At 49.0% G+C, this 14,538-nt stretch overlaps 1 protein-coding gene across 1 annotated transcript in view; it reads left to right on the top strand.

The window, feature by feature from the left end:
* Positions 1–14,336, top strand: part of LOC120381684 (zinc finger protein 850-like) — a gene marked incomplete at both ends in the record, with an annotated part of 320,266 nt that extends 305,930 nt beyond the window's left edge. Inside the window, one exon of the mRNA XM_039499810.1 lies at positions 13,007–14,336. Within this exon, the coding sequence (XP_039355744.1) occupies positions 13,007–14,336 (1,330 nt within the window). The remainder of the gene's footprint in view (positions 1–13,006) is intronic.
* Positions 14,337–14,538: the final 202 nt, after the last annotated feature.

The following is a 14,538-nucleotide window of genomic DNA, read 5'->3' as shown; positions in this document are numbered from 1 at the left end:
CTGTAGTGACACCAGGCAATTGCCGTAGGGCTACGAATTAGGCATTTTAGTGTATATCGTTCCAGATTACAAATCGGTATGACACATGAGATCTTTTCCTCAGGCTTTCTGACTGTGTTATTGCTCAGCTCCCGCTGCAAGGACCTGAGCCCCTTGAACTATTGTTTGTTGCCCCGCCCTGACTGAGGGCCTGGGCTTTCTGACTGTTATTGCTCAGCTCCCGCTGCAAGGACCTGAGCCCCTTGAACAATTGTTTGTCGCCCCGCCCTGACTGAGGGCCTGGGCTTTCTGACTGTGTTATTGCTCAGCTCCTGCTGTAAGGACCTGAGCCCCTTGAACTATTATTTGCTGCCCCGCCCTGACGGAGGGCCTGGGTTTATCTCAGTGACTCTGTGTGCTCCGCCCCGGACTGAGGGTCTGAGCTTAGAACTGTTATTTGCTGCCCCGCCCTGACTGAGGGCGTGGGCCTTCTTGACTGCTTGCCTTTTGTTCAGCCCGCCTGAGGGGCAGAACCCCTGGACCTTCGGAGACTGATAACGAACTTAGGCCGTGTAGCGAGTCGGCCTGGCTCCCGGCCGCACCTGAGAGGGCCGAGCCCCCGCACCGGCCTGTTTCCTGATTTCCTCAGGAAATCACTGTCACTGGGTTGTTTCTCTTAGTGGTAATTCCCAGAAGTGAACAGATTAATAACATTTTATCAGTTATGAAGTGGCCATTTCAGATTTCTGGGGAGCATCTGTTATTTTGCACTAGGTCCTTGGAGAGACGGAATCTTGGTTTCATTTTAACTTCTCCATGCTCAGCAGCTTCTGGAATTCGGTTCAAAGTATTTACATGTTTCTCTGCCCTGTTCTTAAAAGTGCTGCTGTAGAAAGTGGGGACGGGCAGGAACTGACTGCAGGATCAGTAGCTGAGTCCCTTAGATATTTATAGCTCATCGGAAGGAGGATGGGGATTGGTGGGTGTCTGGGGATTTAATAATAAACACACAAATATCATTGTTCTGAGTGAATTTTCATCTTCTAATTCCCATAACCCACTAATTATCCCTGGCTGCCCCCGGCAGTCTGGGGAGGGAGAACTAGTCAACTCCTGTGGCCAGTGTGGAACCGAAGGCACAAGGATCTTTGAGTGGCTGACTCAAAGTCACCCAGACTGAATTTCACTTCACTGGATAAAGCCCTAGTTGCTGAGCTCTGCAGAGGGGTGGGGAGGTGAATTCCATCCCCCATTCTTCAGCAATTCTCACCCTGATCTCAGACACGGCCCCAACCTTCCCCTGCAGTGATGGACCCACTTGATGCTGCCAGAGCCATCTGCCATGCGAGCTAGAGAGGACAGAGGCCCAGCTCTAGAACTGCTCCCCCTGCCCACAGCTCCTAAGCTGTGCTAGAGTTGCCCTGACTTTCCAATCTGCAGATCAGTCCAGGTGTCCCCAGCCCGTGCACCCACCACACACAATCTTTGTCACAACAAACATCCCAGGATGGGGAAAGACCATCTGGGGCTGGCTGCAGTCTCCCGTTGCTGCTGTGAGGGGAATGGGGTGGTCCCTCCTGTAGGATACAAACATACCCAGGGGCAGAAAGGAAATGTAGTTTCTTCCAGGGGTTTGAAATGTTTAGTTTAGAGTCCTGAGCTCTGTCTTCCTGTTTGTCTCCTCCTGCCACTTTCAGATCTCTTGGAGAGACAAGGTGGGGGAGGTAATTTTTTTAGAACCAATTAAAAATACCTCTTTGCTATCCTGGGACTAACATGGGTACAACAACTTTCCCCTTTGTACCCCCTCCCCATCTTACCTCCCTCTCAGCTGAGACTGTCCCATGTGATAGGGAAATAAGGGTTCAGTCCTGTCACTGGATTGGCTCTTGCCAGCACTAACGGGAGTGAAAGCCTGTGTGCATTAATGACAGCAGCAGCTCTGGGACTCAACACATAGGGAGAAGAGATGGGAGTGAGCAGGTTATGTTTGTGCCAGGTGTGAGTTACTCATGTGGGAATTCTGCACCACTGCGTACGCACAGAATTCAAGTCCAGCGCAGAATTTCTTTTTTTGGCTTGAAGAAGATACATTCTGCCTGAGAAGTGCTACAGTTCTGCCTTTCACCCACCAGAGGCCCCTGTGGCACCAGAACAGGCAGCAGCCAGCTGGGTTCATCTTGGTGGGAATTTGTTGCCCCGAGCTGTACCCCAAATGGGAGGAGAGTTAGTGGGTGCAACTGGGGAGAGTCCTGAGACACGGCTGCTTCTGGGGTGGGGACAGGGTGGTCATTCTCGACTCGCAAGAGGGTGTGGAAAGGGCACAGGAGGAGCAAGTGTCCCCTATGGCGAGTGCCCAGCCCCAGGTTATCCAGTCCCAGACGCTTCTTCCCCCACCGTACCCCAAACCTCTTCACCCCTCCAGCCATCAGTTGCCAGGCTTCCCTCGCTGCGAGCCCTTCCTGACTGCAGAGACCCTCTGTCATAGGTCTCACCCCCACTTAGAGCTGTTGGGTTCCAAGATGGGGACCTGCATGGACTCCCCTAAACTAAAATCCTAGTTTAGATCTTCTTCGTTGCCACCAGTCAATGTTTACGTGTTTGACCCATGCCCTGTCTCCCCCTCCTCCAAGACTCTCCCTGGTCCTGGAGAGAGATCAACACAGATTCAAATCACCTTGAATCTCTATACCAAGGGAAGTAACCCACTTCCCCCACCCTCCCTCTTTCCCTGAGAATCCACCCAAGGAAAGTATTAACCAAGTCCTTAACAGAAAAGAATTTATTAAAAGAATGAAAAGAAAGTACACTATCTCTGTAATACCAAGATGGAACAATACACAGAGTCTAAATCATAAACCTGGAGAGAACTCCCCCTCCCCCTTTCTTTCTCAGTAAAAGCAAAGTACAGCAATAGAAATAAAGAGATTACTTCAGCAAACACACAATTGCAAATATAGAAAGCAACTCAAAAGACTAATCCGCCTTTTTAACTAATACTCACTATACTGGATAGTAGGAAATACTCCAGGAGAACTTGGAGACATGTCTGGCCTCTCTTAGATCCAAAGAGAGCACGAACACTCAAACAAAGAACACAGACAAAGCCTTCCCTCCACAGAGATTTGAAATTATCCTGTCCCTTGATTGGTCCTCTGGTCAGGTGTTCCTCAGGTTATTGAGCTTGTTAACCCTTTACAGGTAAAAGAGACTTTAACCCTTAACTAACTGTTTATGACACCCTCTGAGCGAGTCATGTGTCAGGGCTCAACCCTCTGGCTGCGTCCTCAGGGCACTTTCTTCCTCTCTCGGGACACCATGCCACAGGGGCCCCACAAATCTACATTGCTCAGGCTTTGGCTTCAGGCCCGGGTGGTGGGGCTCAGGGCCCTGGACTTCAGCTTTCTGCCCTGGGCCTCAGTGCGTCTAATGCTGCCCTTGCTTGGCCCCTGCCCTGAAATCTGCTAGTGGACCCCAGGGGGCCCAGGACCCCTAGTTGAGAACCACTGCCTTACCCCACGAATCACAGCAATGTTCAGGTTACTGCCAGTCATAGAATCATAGAATATCAGGGTTGGAAGGAACCTCAGGAGGTATCTAGTCCAACCCCCTGCTCAAAGCAGGACCAATCCCCAACTAAATCATCCCAGCCAGGGCTTTGTCAAGCCTGACCTTATGCCAAAGGACCAGTCACTTACTGAGGTCAATTGAATCTTAGATCTCACAACAAAGACAACACTTGTAGCCAGTCCTGTAATAACCTGTATTAAGACTTATTTAAAAGGAAAGGAGAGTTGTTTAAGAACAGGGGGGAGGGATAGCTCAGTGGTTTGAGCATTGGCTTGCTAAACCCAGGGTTGTGAGTTCAATCCTTGAGGGGGGCCACTTAGGGATCTGGGGCAAAAAATTGGTCCTGCTAGTGAAGGCAGGGGGCTGGACTCAATGACCTTTCAAGGTCCCTTCCAGCTCTAGGAGATTGGTATATCTCCAGTTATTACCTTTACCTTTATGAAGTCAAAGCAGGTAATCCTATAGATGCAGACAAGTTACAGTCTTAAATTTCAAAAGGTAATAGAAGCTTCTATAATAAGCAAGCTCTGCATATTCTTTAGGACTAACCCAGGCTAATCAGCTGGGGATCTTGTGCTTATGCCTAGAAACTCCCCCCCCGCCCCCCCCCGAGTCCAAGCAGCATACGGATAATCAGTTCCTTCTGCATGGGGTTTTTTATCCCCTTCCTGCCATGTGCTCTGAGCTGGAAACTCAGCTACTGGGAAGTGAAGAGCACAGCAACAGTCTTTTGTTGTCTTTAACATTCCATAATAGTCTATCTGGTGTTGATGAACCTTTCCTACCAGGCAGGGTGTAATGCATTCGGCTGTCAATCAGCACTTCACCTAGGTAAAGTCTCTCTCCTGTCTGGTGATTTACAGAGCCACAGAGGCTCCCAATGCAACTAGTCAGATATTAACCCAGGCAGCAACTCACAAGCATTCAACGAAGTGTAAGCGCATTCTTATAATCCTAATACCTAATACTAACACAGGTGAGTCAGACTGATTCCAGCGATGCATTTGTCCCTGTTCAGTGAAGACATGGGGGCTTTTGCAAGAGCTAACACCTCATCTGCCAGTGTCACAGGCAGGCTGGGCAGGGATGGTGTCTCTAGCCTCTGTTTGCCAGAAGCTGGGAATGGGTGACGGGGGGGATCACTTGATGATTCCCTGTTCTGGTCATTCCCTCTGAAGCACCTGGCATTGGCCACTGAGCTAGATGGACCATTGGTCTGATGGAGTGGGCAGCTCTTATGTTCGCAGTCTGTATGAGGAGTATCTACTCATTGGGACTCCCTGGGGAGCCACAGAAAGGAACAAGATGTGCTGAGGCAAGAAGGCCCAGTCTCAGAGCCCCCGGGGTCACGCTTCCCAAAGGCTAAAACTAGGCCCAGCCCATGAAAGGGGCACTGCCAGGAGAGACTGGATAAGGGCTGGAGCATCAAACAGCTTTGTAAACCTGAGAGAGCTGCCTTGGGGACAGTGACAGGGAGAATCCCCAGAGTGACTCCTTTCATTCTGCTCGTCTCTGGCCTTTGGTTCTTAGAATCATAGAACTGGAAGGGGCCTCGAGAGGTAGCTAGGCCAGTCCCCTGCACTCAAGGCAGGACTCAGTATTATCTAGACAATCCCTGACAGGTGTTTGTCCAGCCTGCTCTTAAATATCCCCAGTGATGGAGATTCCACAACCTCCCTGAGCAATTTATTCCAGTGCTTAACCACCGTGACAGGGAGGTTTTTTTCCTAATCTCCATCCTAAACCGCCCTTGCTGCCATTTAAGTCCATTGCTTCTTGTCCTATCCTCAGAGGTTAAGAAGAACAATTTTTCTCCGGCATCTTTGTAACAACCTTTTATGTACTTGAAAACTGTGATCGTCCCCTCTGAGTCTTCCCCAGTTTTTTTCAATCTTCCCTCATAGGTCATGTTTTCTAGATCTTTAATCATGTTTGTTGCTCTTCTCTGGACTTTCTCTAATTTGCCCACATCTTTCTTGAAATGTGGCCCCCAGAACTGGACACACTACTCCAGTTGAGACCTAATCAGCGTGGAGTAGAGCAGAAGAATTTCTTCTCGTGTCTTGCTTACAATACTCCTGCTAATACTTCCCAAAATGATACTTGCTTTTTTGCAACACTGTTGACTCCTATTTAGCTTGTGATCCATTAGAACCCCCAGATCCCTTTCCACAGCGCTCCTTCCTAGGCAGTTATTTCCCATTTTGTATGTGTGCAACTGATTGATCCTTCCTGAGAGGTGTACTATGCATTTGTCCTTATTGAATTTCATCCTATTTACTTCAGACCATTTCTCCAGTTTGTCCAGATGATTTTGAATTTCAGTTCTATCCTCCAAAGTCCTTGCAACCCCTCCCAGCTTGGTATCACCCACAGACTTGATAAGTGTAACGGAGAGACTCTGCTGCTGGGAGGGTTTCACCCTGTGTCAGACGGCTATACCCTGGTGGGACGGGGCTAGGCCTGTACTGGGAGAAGGTCACTCTGTGCTTCACAGTGTGGCAGAACCTAGAATGTCCATTAGCAAGGGAAAATCCTGGGGGGAATCGACATGTGGAAAGGACAGAAACCCTGTCTGAATTCTCTCACATTGCCCTTCTCGCCCTGGCAGGCTACAGATTAATGTCCACATTTTGCTCCAGATCATCCCCTCCTCCCAGGGGGAAGAAAATGGCTGCAATGGAGCTGGCTCAGGTAAGGGATTCTCAGGGAGCTGGTGGTGGGTTCTGCTTGGAGGGAGAGAAGCAGTAAATGTATAGGAGGGTGGGAGCCAGTGATGAGCTGCCAAAATATTAACAACAGGTTCCCTTGTCCTCACCTCACAAGGGGGTCATGCCCCCCCAGGGGTCGTGCCCCATCCAACCCCCCATGCTCCTTGACACCCCCCGGGGACCCCTGACCCATCCCCCCATCCCCTGACTGCCCCCTGCTGCCCCATCAAACCCCTCCTCTCATTCTTGATGCCCCCCTGGAACCTCTGTCCCATCCAACCACCCCTTCTCTCTGTCCCTGACTGCCCCCCAGCACTTCATCCAACCCCTGCTCCTTCCTGACTGCCCCCCAGGACCCTTGCCCCCATTCAACCTCCTTGTACCCTGCCCTCTGACCGCCCCGACCCCTATCCAGCCCTCCACAAGCCACCGAACACCCCCTCCCTGTTCCCTAGCCCCTTATCACACTGTCTGGGGCCAGGACTGGGTCCGCTCTGCCAGCACCGCGACTGGGCCGCAGGACCCGACTCCCCGATCCGGGCTGGAGCCGCTCGGCCGGGACCGCGGCCAGCTCTGCCAGGACCACGACTGGTGTCACAGGACCCGACTCCCCGATCTGGGCTGGAGCCGCTCGGCCGGGACCGGTGCTGCAGGGCCCATGCTGGGCCGGATCTGAGCCGCTCAGCCGGGATCAGCCCGAGCCAGGGGTGCTTGGCTGGGGCCAGGGGGAGCCGCTCAGGTGGAGCCGGACTGGGCCGCGCGCGCTGTCCCCCCCCCCAGCCCAGCTTACCTGCCTGCTGCTTGTTTCAGGCTTCCTGCAAACATTTGATTTGTGGGAAGCAGGGGAGGGGGAGGAGAAGGAGGGCGGAGCGTTCACAGGAGAGGGGGAGGCGAGCTGGGGCCGGGGGCCGGGTGGACAGCTGCCCGAGCCTTTGTTAAATTTAAAAGCTTTTTTAGAACCGGTTGTCCTGGAAAAACCGGTTCTAAAAAGTCTTCTAAATTTAACAACTGGTTCATGCCACCCGGCTGGAGCTCACCACTGGTGGGAGCTGCTAGAGGTGGTGGGAGGCAGGAAATATCTCGGGTGGAGAAAGGAGGGGACAGGATGGACAAACCTGCTGAGACTTGTGTAATGTAGGGTGTGATGGGTTGTCACCCCAGGGTGCAGTCTGGGGGGCTTCTGGGAACCGCTGTGCCCTCTAACCCTCTAGTTGGGCTGGCCCTTCTCACACTGCTTTGCTGGAGATTCAGCCAGCCTCTCCAGGGCCTGTTATCACCCAACACGACAGCAGGTGGCGCCAGGCATCCAACTAAGCTACTTGAGTGCTTTACCTGAGCCACTCAAGGAGAGAGAGAAGACAACAGCCAATTTCCCGGCGATAAGTGTTAGCAAACAGATCAAAGCAGATTACTTAGCAAATAACCAAAAACTCAAACCAAGCCTAACATACTAGATGGATAGAATTTGAATTAGCAATTTCTCACCCTGACTGATGTTACAAGCAGTCCCCCAAGTTTCCATACACAAGGTAGAAATCCCTTTACCCTGGGACCAGCACTTCCCCCAGTTCAGTCTTTGTTCCTCAGGTGCTTCCAGGAGTTCTCTTGTGCAGGGAATGAGGCCAAGAGATGATGTCACACCCACCTTATGTAGCTTTTCCATATGGCGGGAACCCTTTTTTCTAAACTCAGTTCCCAGTCCAGTTTGTGGAAAAATACAGGTACCAAAATGAAGTTCATTGTCATGTGGTCTGGTCACATGTCTTTGTTGCTGAACCATCAGCACTGTCTGGCTTCTTCATTGTTGTACCTGAAAGGCTCGTTGTGGCTGTTACCCAGAGTAAGCACATTTGAAAGACAGATACAGAGTCAATATCCATAACTTCAGATACAAACATGATCCATGTACACAGGTAGGATAATCATATTCAGCAAATTATAACTTTTCCGATGACACCGCACATGACTCATCTTGTACAAAATGGCTCATGTCCTAATCATATTATAATCCTGCCACTATGCTGAATATGGACTGTAGTGTCAGATAGGGCCTAATTTCAAGGCACAGGAGTTGGGAATGGAACTTCCCGTCTTTGTGGAACAGGAAATAACCCTCCAGCCAGGGATGGGAAAACTTCCCAGACTCCCAATGCTGGAGCCTGAACCTACTGACACTTCATTAGTTACCCCCCACCCCCAGTCTTTGTGGCAACTGCAAACGTTATCGGTGATGATTTTACATTCTCTTCCAGGTCATTGATAAGAATGTTAAATAGCAGAGGGCCAAGATCCAATCCTTGTGGGAACCCCCTAGAAGGAAATCCACTCGACCATGGTTCCCTATTTACAATCCCAGTTTTTAATCTATTTAATGTATGCCGTGTGTATTTTGTACCTTTCTAGTCAAAATATTGTGCTGAAGCAACTCATATGCCTACGTATATTACATCAGTACTATTAGCTGCAACCAAACTTTTGATCTCATCCAGTAAGGATATACAGTTAGTTTGATAGGATCTATTGTGTCTACACCTTTTTAATGGGTACTAATTATATTACCCTCCTTTCTTTATTAATGAAATCCAGTATCGGCTGCTCCATTCTCTTGCCCAGTATCGATTTCAGACCGACACACTTGTCATTAGCTGCGTCGTCTCTTTGATAGTTTTTAAATATTGGCACAGCATTAGTTTTATTCCAGTCTTCTGGAATTTCCCAAGTGTTCCAAGTCCTAATTAAAATCAACATTAACAGTCCACCACGCTCCTCCAGCAGGTCTTTCAAAACTCTAGTTATCTGGACTCACTAATTTAAACACATCTAACTTTTAATAGCTGCTGTTTAATGTCCTCGTGAGTTATTGTTGGAATGGAAAGACTGTCAGCGTCAACATCTTATGATATGAGTTACATCATCTGTTTTTCTCCAAATCCAGGAGAGAAATATTTATTGAACACTTTTATCTCTTCTGCATTATTTTGATGATTCTGCCATTTCCATCTAGTAATGTACACTACCATTGTTAGGATTAATTTTGTACTTTTAAAAACTTCCTTCTTATTTTCATTGGTTGATCATTGATTTCTGATTGCTTCCCTTGCCAGCTTTCTACAATTCTGACTTTCTAACTTAGATTCTTTACTATTGACTTCCCCCTTTCTTCCATATGTTTTATTTGGAGAGTGTTGGGATTCCTACCAGAGAGCCACCAGTAGGGTCCAGAGACAGCCCCATTGCCTATATCTATCTCTGGCTAGTAGCTATGTGATAAATGTGAAGACCCTGCTTCCATCTGTCAGCTGGGAGACACAAAGGTTCTCTCTTTCCACCCTCTGATGCCTCCTGGATGCTCTAGGCAAGGTGGGGTGGGACTCTGTTAACATGTGCCTCCCGGAGCTTCCATTTCCCTGGTGCTGCTGTTCCGTGAATAGTGGGGTTGTGAGTGGGGCAGCAGGTACTGAGTGTTGGACTCTTGCTCTTTCAGGGGCCGGTGACCTTCGAGGAGGTGGCTGTGTATTTCACCAAGGAGGAATGGACTCTGCTGGACCCCACTCAGAGAGCCCTCTACAGGGATGTCATGCAGGAGAACTATGAGACGGTGACCTCGCTGGGTAAGGAGTCCTGTCCCCTGGGTTATTAGAAGCTGTGGGGTCTCTAAAGAACCTGAACAGTAATAACTTTATTCATCATCCAAGTTTGACAAGTTTCTTTGTCCTTTTTTCCTTCTCTCCCATACACTAGCAGGCAGCAGGGAGGGAGGAGGTAATGAGAGACGAGGAGGGAACAGAAGAAGCTCCCAAGGTGCCGGGAGGTGGTGCTAGCTGCCAGTAATGGGAAGAAGGAGAGGGGAGTGTGGAGGAAGGGCACCCAGGAAGTGGGCTGGGTGGGTCAGTGGGAGGGAGGAGAGGTTTGGGGATCTAGAGCTATGGGGAGCCCAGACCTTTAACCCTGAATCCCTACCCAAACCTCAGGTAAATCCCAGACTTCAGCATAACCACTCTCACAAAGCCTCAACTTAATATAAGGCCCTGAACTGTAGCAAACGTAGGCTACATTTACTAAAACTAAATAGACCACGGCTGGATCGATCTCAGAGCGTCAATCCCGGCTGTAGTGTCGACCTGCCCTGAATAACCCATTTATCTATGTTCACCTCCTTGCCCCTCACGCATGTTCCAAGCTAATAAGCAATACTCTGATTATGACATCTTACCTCTAGCGAGTATGAAATTGCCCACAAGACGTGAGACTGTGTCATAGATCGTAAAATCAGGTCGGGGTCAAGAAGAGTGAGAGTTTGGAGAGAGTCTTGTCCCCCCTCTCCCCATCTGCAGCAGCCACAAGCTGTCTCCCTCCAGGCTCCTTGGATCTCTGAGCCTGTCCCTCCTGAGGCTGCGTGGCCCAGTTCTTGTTTCTGACCTTCTCCTTTTCCAGAAGAATTAGAGGCTGTTGCTCCTGAATGTTAGTGTGTAATTCCCCAGCCTTCTCCTCCCACTGGGGGAGTTTAATTCTCCTCCCATTACACCAGAGTCACTAGATTTCCTAATTCCCCAAAATGTGCTTTTGCAATGTGACAGTTCTGGGGTAGCGAAGCCTTTGACCTGCCTCCATGGTCTGCTCAAGGAATGGCCCCTCAGGTATCAGGCCTGTAGCCAGCCCCTCTCTATGGGCAGGGACCCACATGCCTCTCCTTTTTGACCAGGGTGTGAGGATTGCAGCTTGTCCTCCACTGTGTTCACTGGACTAACGTCCAGTTCCTGTGCTTTGCTTTCATGTAGCTGTCATGGGGTGATATGGATGGGTCATTAAGGACTGTCTGGGAGTAACCTACATCAATGGACTACCCGACAGAGACAAGGGAATGACTGTTACCCAGGCCGCCCAGAGGATTCAGGGGCCTGGGGTCTTCGGCGGCGTGTCCCCCTTATCCGCTCTGACACCGCAGAGCATTTTCCCCGTGTCCCCCTTACCAGCTCTGATGCCGCAGAGCATTTACCCTGTGTCCCCTGTTCCCCCTCCTGTTTGACTCAGTTTATATAGTAATAGTCTCAGCGATACCTTTGCTTAACCAATCATTGTACTGAAATTTAATTAACCAATCCTAACACATTGAAACATAATTCTCTAACCAATTGTATCCCACTACCCTAATTAACTTACACCTAGCAAAATTAATTGTACAGCAGAGAAAAACAATTAGAGAACCAGACTGATTAACATTGTAAAAGTGGTGGCCATAAAGATAAAACAATACAGAAATGAGGGTTTCACAACCACAAGCACTGAGAAGTGATTTCTTGCCAGACAGGCTGCTGTCAAACTAAGTTTTCTTTATCCATCTTAAGATCTGTTTCTTTATCTGGTGGTGATGGGCACTATCAGGACAGGATCATCTTCCTAACAGCCCAATAGCACCTTATTTCAGTGTGACTGGTTTGGGATGTGAGGATGTGACCCTTCGCTTCCCAGCTTATGGCTGCCCCTGCTGCTTAGCCAAAGGCCTTAGCCTAAGAACAAGGCCTCAGACGGTCACAGTAAGAGAAGGCCCTTACAAATACAGACAGTGATTTTGATTCTCTCTTTTCACACTCCTGTAAGTAGCTAAGTGATACAAAATACACCTAAGTTCTTAAACTATAGGCTTTACAGGCAGGCCTGAATATCTCTGTTCTAACAGTGGGGTCTATCCCTTCCCCCATTCTGTGTCTGTCTTGTGTATTTAAATTGTAAATTCTTCAGGGCATGGGCCATCTACTATTCTCTGTTTGTACTTGTCCTAGCACAATGGGGACCCACTGTTAGTTGGTCCTTAGGCACTAAGGTAATGAATATGATTTATAATCATAATAACTCTCCTGCCACTTTGAGCCAAGGAAGCTGGCCTTGGGATGTTACTTCCTAAAAATGAGCTGGGGGTTAAAACCATGGACTATTCTTTGTGACAAGTATCCCACAAATTCCACTGACCTCCCTTGTTTTCTTTGCCTGCAGTAGGGTTTCCAGTTTCCAAACCTGATGTGATCTCCCAGCTGGAACGAGGGGAAGAGCCATGGGTCCCAGACCTCCAGGGCTCTGAGAAAGAAGTGCTTCAAACAGCTGCCTGCACAGGTGAGGACTTGGTTAAACCAACTCAACAACTGTGTGGGAATGCAGGAAACATTTGGGATGCCCTACAAAGACCCTGTGAGCTCTCCAAGTTCAGGATTGTTCCCTGCAGATGTGGAATCGTTACGGCAGATGTCACTCATGGCTTCCCTCCTATTCTGACTGACAACTGGCAGCAGGTCCCTCCCCAATCTCTCTTTCCCCTGAGTGTTCTCATGAGATGCAGACCAAAACTGATCCCTTCCTCTCTCCTCTGGGGAAGGTTTTGGGGAAAATCAGCTCCTGATAGGTTTGATCTCTCCCCCACATATTTTGGATTGTTCATCCCTTTCCAATCCTCTCTCTGAGATTTTCTTTCTTTCCGGCAAAGGGAGTGACCTGTGTCTGGATTCTCTCTGTCTCCCATCAGGTGATGGGCTGGTGAGTCAGAATGAGGAGGAGAAACCCCATCAGGAAGATGCTGAGCAAGGAGAACCACCTGGGACATTATCAGGAAGATCCAAAGGGAATGTTTCCGGGAGTTATGCACTCCCAGAAAAAACAAAAGCCTGTGAGACTCAGGGGAGGCCAGAGGGAAACTTTAGTAGCCACTCAGACCTTATAACAAGTGACAGAATCAACTTGGAAGAGACACGCTACACATGCCATGAGTGTGGGAAAAGCTTCAATCGGAGCTCTGCCCTCATCTCACATCAGCAAATCCATACCGGAAAAGCGCCCCACACATGCTCAGAGTGCGGGAAAATCTTTAGTCAGCGCTCAGACCTTATCAGACATCAGAGAATCCACACAGGAGAGACGCCCTACACGTGCTCTGAGTGTGGGAAAAGCTTTGGGCAGAGCTCTCAACTTATCACACATCAGAGAATCCACACAGGAGAGGCGCCCTACACGTGCACTGAGTGTGGGAAAAGCTTTAGTCACAGGTCTGCCCTTATCAGACATCATAGAATCCACACAGGAGAGAAGCCCTACACATGCTCTGAGTGCGGGAAAATCTTTAGTCAGAGCTCAGACCTTATCAGACATCAGAGAATCCACACGGGAGAGACGCCCTACACATGCTCTGAGTGTGGGAAAAGCTTTAGTCAGAGGTCTACCCTGAACACACATTGTAGAATCCACACAAGAGAGACGCCCTACACATGCTCAGAGTGTGGAAAAAGCTTCAGGCGGCGCTCTCATCTTATCACACATCAGAGAATCCACACAGGAGAGAAGCCCTACACATGTTCTGAGTGTGGGAAAAGCTTCGGGCGGAGCTCTCAGCTTATCACACATCAGAGAATCCACACAGGACAGACGCTTTACACGTGCACTGAGTGTGGGAAAAGCTTTAGTCAGAGCTTTGTCCTTATCAGACATCGTAGAATCCACACAGGAGAGAAGCCCTACACATGCTCAGAGTGCGGGAAAGTCTTTAGTCAGAGCTCTCACCTTATCAGACATGAGAGAATCCACACAGGACAGACGCCTTACACGTGCACTGAGTGTGGGAAAAGCTTTAGTCAGAGCTCAGACATTATCAGACATCGTAGAATCCACACAGGAGCGAAGCCCTACACATGCTCTGAGTGTGGGAAAAGCTTCGGGCAGCGCTCTCACCTTATCACACATCAGAAAATCCACACAGGACAGACGCCCCACACGTGCTCTGAGTGTGGGAAAAGCTTTAGTCAGATCTCAAACCTTATCAGACATTGTAGAATCCACACAGGAGAGAAGCCCTACACATGCTCTGAGTGTGGGAAAAGCTTCAATCAGCTCTCAAACCTTATCAAACATAGGAAAATCCACATGGGTGAGAAACCCTATGGATGCTCTAAGTGTGGGAAATGTTTCTTTAATCGTTCAGACCTCATCTTACATCAGAGAATCCACACACGGGATAAGCCCTACACATGCTCTGAGTGTGGGAAAAGCTTCAATCATCGCTCAAACCTTATCAAACATAGGAAAATCCACATGAGAGAGAACTGTAATAAATCCTTTGACTAGGGTTGGCCAAAAAAAAATTTTTTTTAAATCACATTTGCTCATTCCCACATAGTGATTTTTGCACCATCTTCACTGTGGTGTCTCAGCTCCACCAGATCAGTTGCCTGCTTCTGCCTTTTGCAGCTCACCCTTCTTTGGGGTCAGTCCTGTGATCTTTTCTATCAGCTCCTTTCCT

The sequence above is a fragment of the Mauremys reevesii genome, linkage group 14 (assembly GCF_016161935.1).
Source record: "Mauremys reevesii isolate NIE-2019 linkage group 14, ASM1616193v1, whole genome shotgun sequence".
NCBI classification, from domain to species: Eukaryota; Metazoa; Chordata; order Testudines; family Geoemydidae; genus Mauremys; species Mauremys reevesii.
This window is presented reverse-complemented; position numbering and strand designations above follow the sequence as displayed.